Here is an 18,392-nt window from a genome sequence, read left to right as displayed (position 1 = left end):
TGGATTTCTGAGTTTGAGGCCAGCCTGGTCTACAAAGTGAGTTCCAGGACAGCTAGGGCTATACAGAGAAACCCTGTCTTGAAAAAAAAAAAAAAAAAAACAAACCACCAAAAAACAGACATAGTGTGGTACACCTGTAACCGCAGCACTCAGGCTCAAAGCTAGGCTAGCCTACAGATCCTACTGCAAAGATAGGAGTCAAAAATCAGATGTAGGGAGCGTAGTTCAACGACAGAAAGTTTGCCTCCTATCAGCAAGGCCTTGGGTTCCATCCAGCGATGAGAAACCAAACAAAGGACAACCAACGAGATCTGGGGTCCACTCAGACACAGCACCTCCCAGCTGCTAAGAGAACAGTGGGCTCATAGAGCAGGCAGGAGATGTGAACCTGGGAGCAGGCAGTGCAACAAGGACTCAGTACCAGTTCCTGGCTTCCTGCCTGTGCCCTCACCGGACTTAGCAGAGATGAAAATTAAGCAGTAAATGAACATCTCCCAGCCACAGGCTCCTCGTGTGGGTTGTGGCAGGAGGCACACAGGGCTGAATACCATTAGGCCTCGCTTACTATAAAAGTTCTCAGCAGAATCTCTTACCTCCCTTCAATCTTCCACTCCGTCCACTGGCCAGTTGCAAATTTGTATTCAAAGAGGTCATTTTTATTCTTCAAGTTAGAATTGGAATAAATATCTCCAGTATAGCCCCCTGGAAGACAAGAATGAAAGTGAAGGGTTATATCTATGGTACTACTTTGGTCTGTGGGTTCAGGAGAGCAAGAGGCTGCTGCTTACCAAAGACGAACATGCTGCTCCCATAGACCACAGCAGAGTGGTGGTAACGGGGGGCTGGAGGGGTGCCGGTGGTGAAGGCTCTGGAGAGGCACAAGGGGAGGTCAGTGAGGCCCCCGCCAGGCAGTCCAAGCACTACAGCCTCTGATTCCAACATGCTCTCTCTTTCCTTCCCTGGCTCTCTTTGACCTACCCTCCCTCTCCCCTGCTCTTCAAGTTATGGTGTTGCTGCAAGTATCTAGGCTGCCACGTAACTCATTAGGCTACGTAGTCCTGGTCAGCCTCAAGCTTATCACCCTCCTATCACAGTCTCCTCCATAATAGAATTCAAGGGCGCCATCCCCATGACTGCAGTAATCTGCTAATTCTTTCAGACAGATTATCACTATGGTGCCCAAGTTTGCCTCAATTATGGTTCAAGCAATCTTTTACCTCAGCCACCCAAGAGGGGAGGAGAGATGTGAGCCAGGGGTCAGGTTTGTTTTTCTTCTGTATTTCAAAGGTGTCATTTCTCTCACTGAGCCCTTTAAAACATACTAATCAGGAGAAAACCAAATAGGCATTAAAATTCCTACTTACCTACCTGGAGCAGGCCCTCACTCTCTACCCTTCTACTGAATACCTCTGAGAGGCCTCTCGGGAATTTTTTTGAGAAAGGGTCTCTGGCTGTTCTGAAACTATGCAGACCAGGCTGGCCTTAAACTCAGAGATCCACCTACTTTTGCCTCTCCAGTGCTGAGATTAAAAAACCACCGTTCCTGACTCCCCGCCCCCACTTTAAACAGGGTCTTACTATGTAGCCTTAGCTGGCCTAGAAGTAGACATAGAAAGTAGAAGTAGAATGTAGACCAGACTGGCCTCAACTCACAGAGCTCTGCCTGAATGTTGGGGTTAAATGTGTGAGCCAAGCAGGGCAGAGGTGGCGCACATCTTTAATCCCAGCACTTGGGAGGCAGAGGCAGGCCAGCCTGGTCTAGAATGAGTTCTAGGACATTCAGGGATACACAGAGAAACCCTGTCTCAAAAAATCAATCAATCAATCAATACATGTGTGAGCCATTGGTGATACCTGGCTGGGACTTTTTTTTGTTTGTTTAGTTTTTGTTTTTTGAATCATTTGAAAGGTATTTTATAATTTGTTTTTTCAAGTAGGCAACAGAATTTGACTTGGTCCTGGTCTCAGGATGCTGGGATTTTGGAAAGGTAGCTCTATGCTTGTGATGGTTTGTATATTCTCGGTCCAGGGAGTGGCACCATTCGGAGGTATGGCCTTGTTGGAATAGGTGTGACCTGGTTGGAATAGGTGTGTCACTGTGGGTGTGGGCTTAAGACCCTCACCCTAGTTGCCTGGAAGTCAGTCTTCCACTAGCAGCCTTTGGATGAAGACATAGAACTCTTAGCTCCTCCTGTGCCATGCCTGCCTGGATACTGCCATGTTCCCAACTTGATGATAATGGACTGAACCTCTGAGCCTGTAAGCCAGCCCCAAATAAATGTTTTTTATAAGACTTGCCTTAGTCATGGTGTCTGTTCACAGCAGTAAAACCCTAACTAAGACAATGCTCAACTTAAGCAATTCATTTCTGCTTGTTTTTTGAGGTCTTGCTATGTAACCAGGCTAGTCTCAGATTTGCAAAGCTCCTGCTTGCCTCTCAGAACTAAAATGTTAAGTGTCTACACCCACCATACTAGACTGTATGTGAATTTTCTGCAGTGTTGGGTAATGAACCCAGGACCTTGGACATGCTAGGCAAACACTACTACCATTGAGCTACAGCCTTAGAACTGGGGAAGGCCAGTCTTGAACTCAGGTTGGTCTTGAACTTAGGATCCTTTTGTGTTAGCTTCCTGAGTGCTAGTATTACAGGTATATACCACTTTGTCTGCCTTTCTTAAGCACCTTTTGACTGACAGTTCCAAAGTTCCAAAGTGGTTTTCATTTTTGCACCAGGCTAAGAATCCCATGTGTGCCTGTGGAAGTGAGAGGGCAGCTGTGTGTGAGCTTGCTCTCTCCTTCCACCTTCTCTCAGGTTCTGAGGGCAGAACTCAGGTCACCAGGCCAGCACAGCAAGTTCTCTCCCTGCCGAGTCATCTCGCTGGCCAGTCAAAGCAATCATTAAAATCAACTGAGGACTGGACCTGGAAATGGAGTTCAATTAATAAAGTGCTTGCTTAGCCTGCACTAAGCCTGCCTAGCCAAAGCCCTAAGTTAGATGCTCAGTACTACATAAACTGGGCATGGTAGCAAGCACCTGTCGTCCCAGCTCTCAGATTCAGGGTAAGAGGTCATGGTCATCCTTACCTACATAGCAAGTCTGAAGCCAGTCTGGGGTACACACGAGATCCTGTCTCAGAAAACAAACAAACAAATACAAGGAAGGCTGGGAAGACGGCTCAGAGGCAGAGTGCTTGCCTGGCATGCACTAATCCCTGGGTTTTGTATCCAGAAAAGGAAAGAGAGGTAGAAGAATCTGTAGCAGTTGTGTAAAGATCAAGTTCAAGAGAAACACTTGCAGCTGCTATGCAGGTGCTATGGGAAAACCAAGCAGAGGTGGGTGTCCTAGTTGGTGGTGGGGTTTTGTTGTTTCTACTTGTTTGTTTTTGTTAATTTGATGCAAGCTACAGTTATATGAAAACAGGGAAACACAATAGAGAAGATGTCTCCATAATATTGGGCTACAGGCAAGCCTATAGGCATTTCCTTTATTGGTGGTGTGGGAAGTCTCAGCCCATTGTAGGTAGGGCCACCTCCAGCCAGGTGGTCCTGGGTGGTGTAAGAAAGCAGGCTGAGCACATCATGAGGCACAAGCTAGTAGCATTCCTCCATGGCTTCTGTTCCTGACTCCAGATACCTACCTTAAGCCCCTGCCTTGACTTCCTTATGACACAGAATAGTAATGTGAGGTAAACACTTTCCTGCCCTAACTAAGACAGTGCATGATGCCAAGTAGAGCTACCCAGCCTGGTTCAATGTCCAGGGCAGTCACACAATCGCCAGAGCCCTGAATCCTCCTGACAAAAGAGACCCCATTCCAGAAGGCTGCTAGGGACCAAGGGGCATGTCCTACAGACTACAGAGCATGTAGCAGAAGGGGCTGTGTGGCACTGTGCTCCTGTGTGAGCAGGTGATGGAGCTAGTGAGCCCAGTACATCCTGACCCTCAGGACTGTGTCTCCCCATCAGCTGTCAGCTGCTGCCAGATCAGGTTCTGCTGCAGAAAACACGAATACGTGTGGCACCCACCAAAGGCAGGCAGCTCCTGTCCAAGGCCACACGGCTGAGGTTGTCACTCATAGGGTTTTCATGCTGCGCAACAACTGTGTGGGGTCTACTGGCATGCGACTAGCCCTATGAGACAAAGGTTGGACAAAAGGCTCTGCTGACAGCCTTGAGATGGAACTCTGAGAAAACTGTCTAAGCTGAGGCCTGTCCATACCCTGAGATCTCACAGCTGCTCCTGGCCCAGGACAAATTCTAGTGATCGAAGGTCCCACCCAAGTCAGAATCTACTTTCCACCAACCAGACCAAATGCAGCCTGTAGCTCACAGGACTTGGGATAATATAGGATAATCATTCTCACAGAAAGCCATGAGAAGAGAAGCCATTCAAGGCTCTCATCTGAGCTGACTCTCTAAGCCAGTGAATCCGGCCCAGTGCTGCTGCTCTCTAGAAAGACAGGCAGGATCCTGGAGCCCAGGGGTTACCCACCTGCACCAGGAGCAATCCTTCACATCGAAACGCAGGAGATCATTGAGCATCGTCTTTCTGAAAGGCAATCAGAGAGAAAGAATGGCAGCTGCCAGGATATTGCAAGGTGTCACCTCCTCAGGATCTTCAAGATGGGAGAAGGCATGCATCTAGGGTTGGAGGCAGTAAGAAGGGCCTGACTCACTGACCTGTCAGACAACTCGTCAATGTCCAAAGCTCAAAACTAGTGACTAGGTGATATGGGCAACTAGGGCTCCCACGCAGGCAAGGCCAGCTTGATCACACCACCAGTGGCCCACTCAAGGGCCCAGGGCTGGCGTCCTCACTCACACCTCACCCAGCCTCCAGAAGTCCTGTCCTGCACTGAACCCTTCCAAGGCTGCCCCGCAATGACAACACTCGGGCTCAAACATCAGTGGAGACCTGCATGCTTTCCATCTGCTGCCATCTGACATGACAACTGCATCAGAGGTAATTCCACTGCTCACTGGGCCAGCTTGCATTTAATATGCAAGTTGGGCATATTACCAATTTGTTGATGTGGAAGAAAGGTGAACCAATAGGATCTCAAACACCCGCTCCAAGCCAGGCCTTTGCAGGGCATCTCTCCCTGCCTTGCTCAGGCTGTGCTAGGTGGGTGCCCTTCCTAACTTCATTTTATGGCCAAGATGTCAAACCTGAGATGCTAGTATCATGTCTAGTTCCTGCCCTTCCTCATTTAACCCCCTACTTAAACTTAGTGGCACTTGTTAAACAAAATGATGGGAGACTACTGTTTTAAACTAATTTCCTATACTAGGTCCCCAAAGACCAGGGCAAAAGAACAGTTACCAAGGTCAAAAGCCTCATAAACCGAAAGCTGTTGATCCCAAAACCTAACAGTTTTCCCTAAAACCAGGAGACCGTAGTCTACCTGAGCCAGTGTGATAAGGAAGCCCCCCTGCTGTAACCCTCAAGAGTCTAACTTAACTGACCAGGCCTCACCCCCACTGCCAGGTTTCCTGGCTCCTACCTTCCCAATACCCAAAGTTGCCGCTGCCCAGAAGGAACTCTTCTTTCCACTCTGTTAATGGAGGGCGCCCTGGTTTATCATAACTCACAGCCAAATAAATGTGTAGCTGGCCTTCTCTAACTTTTCTTTTGAAAACGCATACTGAGACCACTTCTGTTTATTACCACATAGTTGTCTACCTGCTCCAGTAGATGCTGAGGACAGCATTCCTAATATCCTACCCACCCTATGCTAGATGCCAGCCTTTTTGGTGTAGAAATTCTTACTAAGGCTCGTTCTTTTCTTCTGCTTAGTAAATGAGTACATCTGGACACTGCTGTAGGAAACAGTAAGGAAATGGATCTCGGCCAACACCAGGGGCAAGTGGCACTTAAAAGAGATGAGAGGGCACAAGGCCTCACCCAAAAGAACATTAGAAGAGGACAGAAGTGTGCAAGGGAAGGAACAACATTGCAAATGGCTAGGCAGCAAGGATGGGGACAATCCAAAGGCAAGGTCATCAAAGAGACAGGACAGCACTAACAAGCAGGCCATACCCTCCTATTAGGACAAAGAAGACAGAGGCATTCAGAACTGTGAACCAAGTAACTCGCACTCTGACGTGCAGTTGTACATGAATCCCCAACTGCTCATGGAGAAAGAGACTGTGGAGATGAGCTAAAATCCCAGACGGTCATGGCCAAGTTTGTATGTCCTAATAGACCTGAAAATCTCACTTGCTCTAGGTCAGCTACCTCAGGTAGTCTACAGGACCAAGGCTATAGTCCCTGTCCTGGGCTTTAGGCCAGGTTCTAGGCCTGAGAGGAGGGAGTCAGTCATATGTAAATACATAACCTCAGCTTACTTGGTGGAAGTCTATGTGCATGGAGATGTGCTTACTAGGTCATTTCCAGGAATATTGTTTTCCAGGAGGTTAAAGCAACACAGGGAAATCTCTACCAAATGTGTATACAACATCAAGAAAACTGTTTTAGAGGTAGTGAGATGACTCAACAAGACTTGCCTCCATGTCTTGCAACCTGACTTCAAGCCCTGGTACCCATACTAGGAGAAATGATTCCTGCTAGCTGTTGTCTGATCTCCACATTTGCGCCGCCCCCCCCCCCCACACACACACATAAGAGATGTTACAAAACAAGCATTTGGGCAAAGCCTAGAGAGAAGTGTAGGGAAAGAAGAAAAGTGCCAGTAGGGCTAGCAAGAGTACACATGTTTCTTCCAAAGCTGTCTCCTCATTCAAAACAAGGATATTTCCATGAACCTAGCACAGCTGCCATTTGAATGCTGGATAACAGGGCTTTAGGGGTAGGATCTTCCTCACCGTAACATGGGAATCAAGTGCAAAGCACCACACAGATGGCGAAACAGAGGCTCACAGGGCATGGCTAATGACGCCCATCCTCTGTCTCTCTGTCATCATCCCCTGCCACCACTTCGATCAAAACAGGCAAACTCACCCGTTGTCTCCACCAAACACATAGATGGCATCCTTATATGCCACGACTGTGTGCTTGCTGCGCCTAGAAAGAAAGAAGGGGTGAAGGGTGGTGAGACCGGAACTCTCCCAGCTGGCACCCAAGAAATGGGACTACACACATGGTTGCTACCACATAAGTTTGGACAAAGCCTCTCAACTGCTAAGATCTATAGAGATCCTTCAGTTCTTCAGACAGCAAGGACACCTGATACATCAGGGACGCTTCAGACTTCCCACTCATACCTCACAGCTCAGGGACCCAAACAGGATCCTCAGAAACACAAGTCTGGTACCCTGCCTAGAATCACTACTGTGCTACTCCCTGGGAACTCAGCTTTGGGAATGACCAATCCATACTCCAAGACATCACACGGGATTTCGTCCCTAGAGCCCGTCCTAAGACTTCAGCTCTCGTCCCTACTACCAGTGTCTTCAGGATCCCTGTACACTGTCGTACCGGGCGCCCACGAATTCGTCGCAGGGTGGGAGGCGCCGCCAGCGATGCACGGTTTCGAAGGGTCCAAAGTTGAGCGTCAGGTACTCGACACTGTCTGAGCAGCTGTGGTCAAAGTCCACGCTCGGAGCCACCTTGGAGCGTACCCCTCCTGTCAAGGCCCCGGACCCAATGGGGCCTCCGGAGCCAGCCATCCCTGGTTCAGGCTGGATAGGCCGCCAGGTTGCAGGACTCACGGCCACCGCCCGGGCAGAGCCAAAGGACCACACTTCCCAGAGAGCCCTGCGCCGCTGGTGTAGCACTTCCGGCCGGTTTGTCGGGCCTCCCGACAAACCTCGCGCTCCCCGCGACGCGGCTCGCTATCGAGGAACCTGGCGGCCCGGCTCCTCGCATTATCGTATATCGAGCACGTCACATTCTGGAAAGTATTTCTGGCCAAGTCTCGATTTGGGTTTCCTCTTTCAGGATACGCACTCTGACCACAGTAAACCACTGACATTCTCAAGGCAGCGGCGAGCTCCCGGCATGCCTTGTAGTCGGGCTTTGCCGTCTTCCGGAAGGTCCTCCCGCCCTCCTCCAGGATGAGGTTTCGGACGTGCAAGCGAGCAGCTCAACTGTCCACCTTCTGTTTGTGCTCCCCAAACCTGATCTTCACTGCTCCCCCTCTGCTCTTTCTTGGCATTCTTATTGTCTGGGACTCTTGATGGCGGGGCACCTTTGGGTTCTCAGTTGAGAGCAGTATCTTCATTTATTTCTCTCCTCTCTCTTCCTCCCCCTCCCTCTCCCTCTTTCTCTGTTTTGCTATGGGTTTTGAACCTAGGATTTGATCGGCATGCACTCTGCCACAAGGCTACACCACAATTTGTGTGTGTGTGTGTTTTATTTGTAGTCTGCTGCCAGCTGAATCACCTGTGAAATGATTCAGGAAGTTCAGGCACAAGGGACACATGTAGTGAAATGGATATCACGTCAATTGGTCTAGTTTCATTTTTTTTTTTTTTTTTTTTTTTTTTTTTTTTTTTTTTTTTTTTTTTTTTTTTTTGGTTTTTCGAGACAGGGTTTCTCTGTGTAGCCCTGGCTGTCCTGGAACTCACTTTGTAGACCAGGCTGGCCTCGAACTCAGAAATCCGCCTGCCTCTGCCTCCCAAGTGCTGGGATTAAAGGCGTGCGCCACCACGCCCGGCTTAGTTTCATATTTTTTTTGTAAGAGCTTATAAATGTAAAATAGTGAAAGTCAAGAGCAGCTTCACAATGGCTATCCTAACTGTACAAAAACAAAACAAAACCTAGAGATATACAGAATGTGACTGGATAGGTTTTTGAGTGACTACTGTAATCCAGCAGAGTGTATTTGTGAGTTAATAACAATGAGGTGATTTTCATTTTGTTTTATTTCAGACAGAGTTTCTCTGTGTAGCTCTGGCTGTCCTGGAACTCACTGTAGATTAGGCTGACCTTGAATTCAGAGATCTGCCTGCCTCTGCCTCCCAGGCACTGGGATTAAAGGTGTGTGCCACCACCTCCTGGTCTGAGCTCAGGTTTCTGTGGCAGCATGGAGTCTGCAGGACCCAGCTCCCATCTCTCTCAAGTGGACAAATACAAAAGCTGTCTCTGGCTTGTGAAGCTTTAAAAAAAAAAAAAAAAGACTGAGACTTCTAACCCTCCTGCCTCTGTCCTGAGTGCCACTATTACAGATGTGTCACATCATGCCTGGCTCTAAGTGTCGGCCCAATTACACTAGGACGCAGTTCTGCTGAGACATGCGTTTTAATTTTAAGGTAATGTTGAAGGGACTTGCTGGGAAAATCCTAATAGAGGAAACCGAGGCAGAGCCTGTCCTGCCAATACACCCAGCTGTCAGTGACAGCTGAGGCATTGAGAATGGACCATCTTCTGGAGGCTGTGGTAGCCTGGCTGGAGGCGAGGCAGACAGGTCAAGGCAAGCCTTGGAGGACTCAGATTCCACGGTGAGGGATCCTGGGAAATTGGAGTTGGCACTTGCCCCAGGACTTGGTCTCTGACCTTGGTACCCCAGAAACCTGCCCAAGTCCACCACAGGAGAGCTCAGGATCCTTTTCCTGTGAGCCAAGACATGTCACCGGTTCTGCAGGAATGAGAGGAGGATGGGTCAGGGCAGAAGAGGAGATAGGTTCCCCACTCTAGGCACCATGAGCCAATGATTCTTGAATACAGCAGCAGGGACTGATCTGTGTCAAAGCCCCGTAGGTAATGGACTTGGGCAAGGTGGGAGGGTTCAGTCATTGGGCTGGGGAAGAAAGGCTGAGAACAGTCAACAAGAAACAATGCACGTACTTGCTGTGTAGCATAAACAACCTTTTCGAAGGCAAGAGGGAAAAACAGAAGGCCAAAGAAAGTATATCATTTATCAGATCCACTCTGAGTCTTCCACTCTAGGATTTACCCTGACACATAGCCATCAGTCACCTCTGGCCTGTCTCTCGTCCTGGGAAGTTCTCTGTACACAGGTTAAGCTACTGGGGACTCACTGGCACTGTGCTGGGATGATGGTAATGGCTCATGTCCACTGCTTCCCAGATGTCATGTAACCACCCCACTTCTCTGTGGATGGCACATCTGGGGGCATCACCTGCTATGTTTCTCCACCTAAGTTCTGCCAAGCACAGATCACATTGCCTCCACCGCCCAACATTGGCTCCTCTCTGGGCCACACACCCGGTTCTTTGCAATCATATCCTGTCAACTTCTAAACCAAATTTACCCCCATCTCACCCAGGAACCATGGGAACTGAAAGTGAGGAGAAGAACTCTATAGGACTGAGCGGGCAACAGGCTGCCATGGTAGCTTTAATAGATCCTATCCAGGACACCCACACACACCCTACAGCCTCCCACACCCGCACTCACTCCACCTCCCGCTTCCGGATGGCTCGACCTGAGGCTAGCACCTCAGCCACCTTGGATACGATGGGATCGTAGTTCATGCTGGCCACAGCAATCACTTCGTCACCTCTATGGAGAGAAGGAGCCCAAGCCTGAGGACCACTAGCAGCAGTGATCCTTCTTGAGATCCTAACACCTTCTGGTCCACCTGGGATGCCGGGAAGGCTCTTGTCCAGGGAAACAAGATGTCTTGAGCACCCAGCCCTCCATTTGGTCCCAGCACTGTCAGCTGCCCAAAGAAACCCTTGGCACAGAGCAGGGATGGGCCCAGCCTTAGCATCAGCTTGTCTACACCAGTCTGTCTTTCCTTGTTGTAGACACCTACCTACCTCAGTGTCAACACTTACCTCAAAGAAATATCCAGAAGACACAGTATTGTTCGATGCACGGGAGGACGGTTGTTGCTTCCTCCTCATCTCCTGCCCAACACCCCCATGCGACCATTCACTTGTCTTTTAGCCCCTGCTGCTTTGCTAACACTATCGATTCCCAACAGCACTCCCACTGCTCCATGCTCCCATCGCACCCCATTGCTCTCACTTGGTATAAAAAGCCACAAACTTCAGCTCCTCCAGATCCCCCTGAATGATGACATCATCGAAGCCTTCTCCGTAGCCTGTGGGAGGGCGCCCATGTGAACTGGGGAAGGGGACAGTCTTCATAGGCTCCCTAGCTCCTGTCTAAACAACAGACCTCCCTCCCCACCTTTCCTCTCTCTCTCTCCCTCTTGTTTTTCTGAGACAGGGTTTCTCTGTGTAGCCCTGGCTGTCCTAAAACTCACTCTGTAGATCAGGCCAGCCTTGAACTCAAGAGATCCATTTGGCTCTGCTCTCAAGTGCTGGGACTAAACTCCTGTGCCACTATACCTGGATCCTACTCCGACTTTTTTAAAATGACATTTATTATTTCATGTGTATGCACACATGCATGTATGGAGATCAGAGGACAATTTGCAGGAGGTGATTTTTCACCTTCCACTATGTGGGTTCTAAGAATTGAACTCGTCATCAGTATGGCAGCAAGAACCCTTACCCACTGAGCCATCTGGTCAACCCTCTGCTCTCCTAAGCAGTTCCTGGCTCCACCATCTAAGACTCAGATTGCTCTCCAATTCCTGATCTTCCCAGATTGGTCTCCAGTTCCTGCTTCCCATTTTAGCCTCTGGACTGCTGGGATTGCAGTATGCACCTGAGCCAAGCCAGTTCTTATTTGCCAATTCTTCTTCTTACTGGACCCAACTCCCATACTTAATCCTGAAGTGCCTTCAGGACCCCATCCCAGGAGACAAGCTTTTAGTTACCAGCGTAGCGAAGGCTTTTGCCGAACATGGCAGTCCACAGATAGGGTACCGTGTTGATCTCAGCCTCCTGTGCCAGCATGTTCTGAGCTGCTACCCGCCCTGAAAAATCCAGGGTGGTGTGAACTCAATCCTTCCTTCTCTCACCACCCCAGCTGCCTGCTCTCAGCCCACTCCAGGGACCCTTGACAGGTATGGGTTTTTTTTTGCCCAGGCCTCCTAAAAAAGAATCATGTTCAGCCCATAGGCCACCTTTGGATGCAGTTAGTGAGTACAGTTAGCTTGGCCCCAGAGATCCACTTACATTCGTCCTCTTTGAATGATGTGTTGTACATCTGAAAGGTCTACTGGGGTTGTGAGCTACTTCACAACTGTGTACACAGACAACTGATCAGATGTAGCAGGTGTAAAGAGGGAAGACAATGGGGCACAAAGGCCAGACAGGAGAGATGACAGGCCCACAGAGTTAGCACAGGTGGCTTCCCGCTTCTAAAGCTCCACCTAAATCTACAATTGAATACATCTAAGAATCTCCAGAGAGCCCTAAGTCCTAATTATATTTGGCCAAGGAGTACCTTTGGATCCTTATTCTCTAGTAGCAATTTTAAACAGATACTGGAGTTGGGAGATACCACTACCATCAGCCTTTTAGATAATGGTGAAGGAAGAAGAAAGGGAAGGTAAGACGTAGGAGAAATCCCTGTCCAAGACTAGAGATGTGGAGGTCCTTTATAAGGTCTTGAGGCGATTAACACACTGGTGCCTGCATCCTAGGGACTGAGAGCAAAGTCCATAGTCCATGAAGCTCAGGAGATCTGGTGGCTACCAAAAAAATGTCAGGGGAGGTAATTCCACAAAAACCACAATAACCCAACCGAGTCACAGAGTGGTGCAAGAAAGACAAGGCCCTGAGTAAGAAGCTAGCCTACTAAATAAATCCTTCCTCCCTCTCAGAGGTGATTGCTGGTCAAGCAGCAATTCTACCAAATACATAACCCTGAGAACAAAAAAGGGGAGGGTAGCAAAAAGACAGCTGGGCTGGAGAGGGTTTTATCCAGCAAGTATGCAGAGGGTCTCAGGAGAGAGGCCACTCTGTACACCGACTGATCACTGGATAAGACTCGCTGAACCACCAACCCTTGAACTTAAGACCCCAGACCAACAACTGCGGTCTGGACCTGAAGGTGACTGAGACCCTGGGATAGCCTTCCAGCCCTTAACTTGCCTCGGGGCTGGCCATACCCTGGGCGTGAGCCATCTGCCAGTGTGGGATGTTCACTTTCCGATTGTTCCTCCAGGCAAGAGGAAAGGTGACAGCATCACCTGCAGCAAACACTCCTGGGACATTGGTCTGCATCATCTGTGGGGAGAGGGCCAGGGCTCTGTGGGTGGTACAGGGGAGCTGACATGGTCATCCAGCCATGCTCCACCCCGCATCCTACCCACTTCATCCAGCCCCACCTTGTTGACTGGGATGAAACCTCGGGAATCCAGACCAATGCCACTCTGCCTCAGGAAGCCTGTGGCAGGCACCGCACCTAACAGGACAGAAGCCATGCATCCACACCCTGGTCCCGCCATTCTGTCTCATCTCTCTCTCCATTCCTGCCGTATCTGCCAGCCCCAGATTAGTCACCCATAGGATGCCCACCTGGGGACTTCCTGCATCCTGCCCTCTGTCAGCCCATCTCTAGGCTCTGTGCTCCCCATTTAGCCTCAGGAACTGTCTCCCCAATAAGTGCTATAGAACTCTCCTGATAGGGATCCCAAGACATGCTTCTCCAACCCTGTGTTACCACCTTCCAGCTTGGCTCCTCCCCAAACTATTATGTGGGTTGGCATAGGAACCAATCAGAAACTTGTCTGTGTCCTATGTATCAGCTGGTATCATAGAGAGCAGTCACCTGCTCCATGAGAGGCCTAGACTAAGCCCAGTAAACAATGGTCCTGTGAAGTGGGTACCATTGGAGTCCCATTTTTCAGATGTGGAAACTGAGGCTCAAGTAACAGTTCTGTTTACTACTACTTGCTTGTCTACCTACTCACCAATGCCTAACACGCAGACATCTGCTCGCAGGACTTTGCTGCTCTTCAGCACCACCTCCTGCAGCTGTGGGGAGGGAATGGGTGACTGAGTGGGCACAGCTCCTGAGCACAGGGAGAGACACAGACTCCAGCAGCAGCAACAGCAGCAGCAGCAACAGCAGAGAAAAGCCTACCTTTCCCTCTTGAGCCCGCAGCTCTGACACCTCTGTCTGCATATAGAACTTCACCCGGTTGTTTTCAAACATCTGTACAAGCAAGGAGGAACATGGATAGTGGGTGAGACTCTGGCCTGGGGCCAGGCAAGTCAACTAGGGCATCTAGAGGCCAAGCATCGAAACAGACTCGCCTTCATAAGTGCACGACCAACACGTTCCCCCAGGAACCTCCGGAAGGGTGTCTCCTCCAGCTCTACCACAGATACTGAGTGGGCTTTCTCAGTCAGATAAGCAGCGACCTCCATCCCTGGGTGGTGGGCAGGGAGTAGCAAGGCTAGCACTCTACTCACGCCCTAGGACTGGGTATGGTAGCTAACCACTACCCACCTCCCCTGCAGCTACTCACCCAGAAAGCCTGCTCCCACAACAACAGCATTGCGGCCCCGGGCGAGCCGCAGCACGCGGTTGGCATCCTCGGGCGTGCGAATGGTGAATACATTCTCTACATCTTTCCCTTTGCAGGTCAGGGTCTTAGGGCTAAGATTCGGTGGGATCAGTGAGGCTCTCCCACCCTGGCTGATGTCCAGCTGCCTAGTGTCTGGCAGAAGACATTTACCTACCTACTCCCTGGTGCCAGCAGCAGCTTGCTGTACTCTAGCTTGAAGCCATCCTTGAACACAACCTTCTTATTTCTCACGTCCACTGTGACTACCTGCAAACCCCAGAGGGCAGCAAGAGTTTTCAGCACAGGCTTGGGTCTTGTGGCTTAGAGTTCCACAAGACCCCCAGAACCCGAACTTAGACTTCTAAGGTGCAGCTTCAGGGGAGTCCCGACCCTTCAAAGTTGTCTTTAAATTCTTTCTTTCCTTCTTTCCTTCCTTCCTTCCTTCTTTCTTTTTCTTTTCTTTTCTTTCTTTTTTTTTTTTTTTTGGTTTTTCGAGACAGGGTTTCTCTGTATAGCCCTGGCTGTCCTGGAACTCACTTTGTAGACCAGGCTNCTGGAACTCACTTTGTAGACCAGGCTGGCCTTGAACTCAGAAATCTGCCTGCCTCTGCCTCCCGAGTGCTGGGATTGAGGCGTGCGCCACCGCGCCCAGCCTTTATATACTTTCGAGTCCCACAAGGCTCCCTTGTCTTAGCTGGGACCAGACTATCCCCATACCTCTGCCAGGAAGAAGGCTCGGTGCTGGGCACCCATCACACCTCCAGGGGTACCCTCGGCCTCTTGTTTCCTTAGACATTTTCATTGACTGCCCCCAGTCCTCACTTTCTTCATACCTGAGCCTCAGTGAGCATCTCAATGCCATAGGCCCGGAAGAATTCCTTGGGTCTCAGGGCCAGCTGTTCAGGTTGTGCATCCAGGGACTGAGGAACATGGTCATGAGTCAGGGTCAGATGGTGAGATGGTGGCTATTTTATTTTATTTTTATTTATTAACTTTTTTGAGACAGGGTCTCTGTTTGTAGCTCTGGCTGGCCTGGAACTAGCTATGTATACCAAACTCACAGAGATCTACCTGCCTCTACCTCCCAGGTGCTAAGATTTAAAACATATATATTACACTCCTGACATTTCATTGTACTGAAGAGGATGCAGACCCCAGGGAGGGTGAAGACACTGCATCACACTGGGGCTTTGGGACAGAACTCAACAAACCCAGATCTCTTACAAGCACCATAGACAGGCTTGGGAGACTGCAGAGAATACTCGGCTAGACCTCTAGTGCGTACATGCAGGCAAGGCTCCATGTATACATGATGGATCTGGGGACAGGGTACACCGTTCCATCCCTACCTTGCTGAGCTTGGCCCGGTCATAGGGCAGATGTCGATCCAGTGTGCAAAGGACAATCCGGTCTGAGAAGCCCTCCTGCCTCAGTGTTTCTGCACATACTAGGCCAGCAGCACCTGAGTGACAGGACCATAGACCAAGGCCAAGGCCTCTCCCACCTTCCAAGCTCCCCCTTTCCTTCATTAGCCCCACACCAACCTGCACCCACTATGAGCACATTGGTGCTACTGCTGTGGCCTGCACTTGGAGAGATACACTTGGCCATCACCTTTGTCCTCCGCTGTAGCTGCAGGGCCTGAGAGTGGGGAAGCGCAGCACGGAGCTTGGATCCTGAGGTTCCAGCCCAGCCTCATCTCCATCCTACAATCCCTCATTCCCCTCCCACGCCAGGCTCCCTTCCACCACAGGGCTTTGCCTCATGCCAAAGAGTATCTCCAGCCAAGATACCCTCCCAGCCTTGGTCTTTAACCCTCAAAACCCTTCCTCTTAAACCTGGGCCTTGGTGACCTGAGTCTCCCTGGTACCTGCTTGCTTGCCCGAATGGTCACCTTCTCCTTCTCAATCTTCACCTGAGAGGGCAGTATCAGCACCAGACTTTGAGATGCTTCAGTCTCTGACTCCACAGCACAGGCTCCCACCATGTCACTTTCCCAGCCCTACCTGGAACTTATGCAGACTGTCCAGGCCTGGGAAGTCCTCTAGGTCCCCAGTACTAATGTTGAAGCAGGCACCATGCCAGGGGCAGCGCACACGTCCCCGGGACAGTACACCTAGGAGAGACAAATGAGTGCCAGTCTAGCGCCATGCCCAGAAGGGACTGGACCCTGCTGGACCTCTCCCCAACCCAGGAGCCCTCACAAATGGCTGAAGGCCCTGGGGCCTTCTAGACTCCCTATATAGGCATGGATGGCATATCCCACCTCCCATGTATACCTCACACTTTCTTACCTTTCACCAGGGGCGCTCCATAGTGAGGACACTTATGGCCCAGGGCATGGAATTCCCCATTGTCCTTTACCAGCAACACCTTTCCCCAGCCCAGCTCCACTTCCCGCATCCTGGGGAGGGGCTGTGCTCAGAGATCAAACCAGAAGCTAGTCATGTCCTCCTGTAAGCACCTCCTCCCAGGGTCCAATATTTGGGAAGCCCAGAACAGCTGAAGCACAAAGCTTAGCATCAGGGAGCCAAGAGCTACAGCCCATTTCATACAAGGCCTCAGCCCAACCCCTCATGTGTGGTCTCTCCCATGCCCCCACCTCAGGTCCTACCACCACCCTTGCAGCCCAGCACCCACTGGCCATTCTCGAGGTCCTTGACATGGCAAACAGTAGCCTCCACACAGTCCTGAGGGCTGGGATAGGGTTGTGGGGTGGGCAGTCGCTCTTCAGCATGGAAGTGGCGTGCTGTGCCGTTGCCCTGGTAACCCCGGGGGCTGCCCTTTCCGCTGGCTGACAGCTCCTCCTTGCCCCGCTCTTTCTCTGGCAGCACCACTTCAATCTTGAGCTCCACTGTGGACAGAGCAGCCATGAGCCCTAGTTGAACCAGTCCTGTTCCCACCCCACAGGCATGCAGAGGCCAGCAACAGGTGCTTGACTTCAATTCACTTTCGTGTGTATTTTCTTCTTGTTGAAGAACCCAGGGCCTCCCTCGGGTCAGGCTAGTACTCCACCACCAAACTACAGCCAGACCAGAAACTTCTATTCTTTCCAGTGATAAAATCAGTAAGGGAGTCACAGAACACAGCTTTTCACCTGGAGCCAGTCTGGAGGAAAGAACCTCATGCCCAACTCATCTATCTATCTAATGAGAGACAAAGGTGATGTCCCTGCCTGGAGACACATTTACAGCTCAGTTCCCAGCCAGTGAATCTGGGCAATGGAAGAGTGCTCACTGTTCTCTTGGGCCAGTGGATCACACCTACAATCTCAGTACTCCAGAGCCTGAGCAGGACTCCCATGAGTTCTAGACCAACCTAGAATACAAAGTGAGACCCTACATCAAAAACCAAGAAGGCTGGGGGTGGGGACAAGAATCACTGTCCTTACAACTTTCCCATTAGCTTTAAATGTTTTTTGTTATGTGAGGGTTTTGTTTGATTTTAAACAGTCTCATGTAGTCGGACTATGATAGCCTCACATTCAGTCTACAGCTGATGGCATCTCTGACCTCTTGATCCTCCTGCTTTGCTTCCCGAGCTGTAGGATCCCGGGCAGGCACTGCTTGAATCATTGGCATTCCAGCTTCAATAGGTTGTTGTTCAAAATTAAAAATTAAAAAACCCGACTGTCTGTTGCTCAGTGGTCTAGTGCCTGAGGCTTGCACAGGCTTTAGCCCATCCTCAGGACTGCAACAACAGCAGTAACAGCGAACAAATCACGTTTAAAACACACACGGCATCGCAGTGAGCACCTGTGATCCTGACTTAGGAGGCAAGGCAGGAGGTCCTCCTCAGGTACATAAGAGTCTGCAGCCAACCTGAGGAAAAAAATGTACTCAGGCTGGGGCAGTCTTAGTGGCAGAATGGCCTGGCATGGGTGACACTGGGATCAGTGTCCCAATACCACAAAAAGGAAGGCAAAGTACACGACAAAATTTCAACTTTTTCTTTATCGATACAACTTTTAAAAAATAATTACTTGCCAGACGGTGGTGGCACACGCCTTTAATCCCAGCACTTGGGAGGCAGAGGCAGGTGGATTTCTGAGTTCAAGGCCAGCCTGGTCTACAGAGTGAGTTCCAGGACA

The 18,392-nt window shown here is 50.2% G+C and overlaps 2 protein-coding genes across 9 annotated transcripts in view; both read right to left on the bottom strand.

Annotated features, from left to right (window-relative positions):
- Window positions 1–7,964, bottom strand: part of Lztr1 (leucine zipper like transcription regulator 1) — a 17,968-nt gene extending 10,004 nt beyond the window's left edge. For both annotated transcript variants that reach the window (XM_029470444.1, XM_021184769.2), the window contains exons 1-5: window positions 7,441–7,964; window positions 6,964–7,026; window positions 4,495–4,551; window positions 789–868; window positions 594–702 (exon numbers count right to left, since the gene is read on the bottom strand). Coding sequence is in view for 1 of the 2 variants with exons in the window: in XM_021184769.2 (XP_021040428.1) it covers window positions 594–702; window positions 789–868; window positions 4,495–4,551; window positions 6,964–7,026; window positions 7,441–7,631 (500 nt within the window). In the remaining variant the exon portion in view is untranslated. The remainder of the gene's footprint in view (window positions 1–593; window positions 703–788; window positions 869–4,494; window positions 4,552–6,963; window positions 7,027–7,440) is intronic.
- Window positions 7,965–9,185: 1,221 nt separating this feature from the next.
- Aifm3 (apoptosis inducing factor mitochondria associated 3) overlaps window positions 9,186–18,392 on the bottom strand; it is a 17,798-nt gene continuing 8,591 nt past the window's right edge. For 4 of the 7 annotated variants that reach the window (XM_029470768.1, XM_029470767.1, XM_029470771.1 and 1 more), the window contains 19 exons: window positions 16,943–17,156; window positions 16,597–16,706; window positions 16,309–16,418; window positions 16,173–16,217; window positions 15,847–15,943; window positions 15,652–15,764; window positions 15,136–15,222; window positions 14,478–14,569; window positions 14,264–14,394; window positions 14,049–14,164; window positions 13,876–13,947; window positions 13,703–13,766; window positions 13,118–13,194; window positions 12,899–13,016; window positions 11,660–11,758; window positions 10,900–10,975; window positions 10,324–10,428; window positions 9,751–9,771; window positions 9,189–9,541 (listed from right to left, as the gene is read on the bottom strand). In XM_029470768.1, coding sequence (XP_029326628.1) covers window positions 9,502–9,541; window positions 9,751–9,771; window positions 10,324–10,428; window positions 10,900–10,975; window positions 11,660–11,758; window positions 12,899–13,016; window positions 13,118–13,194; window positions 13,703–13,766; window positions 13,876–13,947; window positions 14,049–14,164; window positions 14,264–14,394; window positions 14,478–14,569; window positions 15,136–15,222; window positions 15,652–15,764; window positions 15,847–15,943; window positions 16,173–16,217; window positions 16,309–16,418; window positions 16,597–16,706; window positions 16,943–17,156 — 1,787 coding nt within the window. In that variant the 3' untranslated portion in view covers window positions 9,189–9,501. Of the gene's footprint in view, window positions 9,542–9,750; window positions 9,772–10,323; window positions 10,429–10,899; window positions 10,976–11,659; window positions 11,759–12,898; window positions 13,017–13,117; window positions 13,195–13,702; window positions 13,767–13,875; window positions 13,948–14,048; window positions 14,165–14,263; window positions 14,395–14,477; window positions 14,570–15,135; window positions 15,223–15,651; window positions 15,765–15,846; window positions 15,944–16,172; window positions 16,218–16,308; window positions 16,419–16,596; window positions 16,707–16,942; window positions 17,157–18,392 lie in introns of all 7 variants that reach the window. The other 3 variants (XM_029470772.1, XM_021184707.2, XM_029470773.1) reach the window with 3 other exon arrangements.

The sequence above is a fragment of the Mus caroli genome, chromosome 16 (genome assembly GCF_900094665.2).
Source record: "Mus caroli chromosome 16, CAROLI_EIJ_v1.1, whole genome shotgun sequence".
Taxonomy (NCBI): Eukaryota; Metazoa; Chordata; class Mammalia; order Rodentia; family Muridae; genus Mus; species Mus caroli.
The sequence above is the reverse complement of the archived record's forward strand: the minus strand, read 5'-3'. Positions and strand labels throughout refer to the sequence as shown.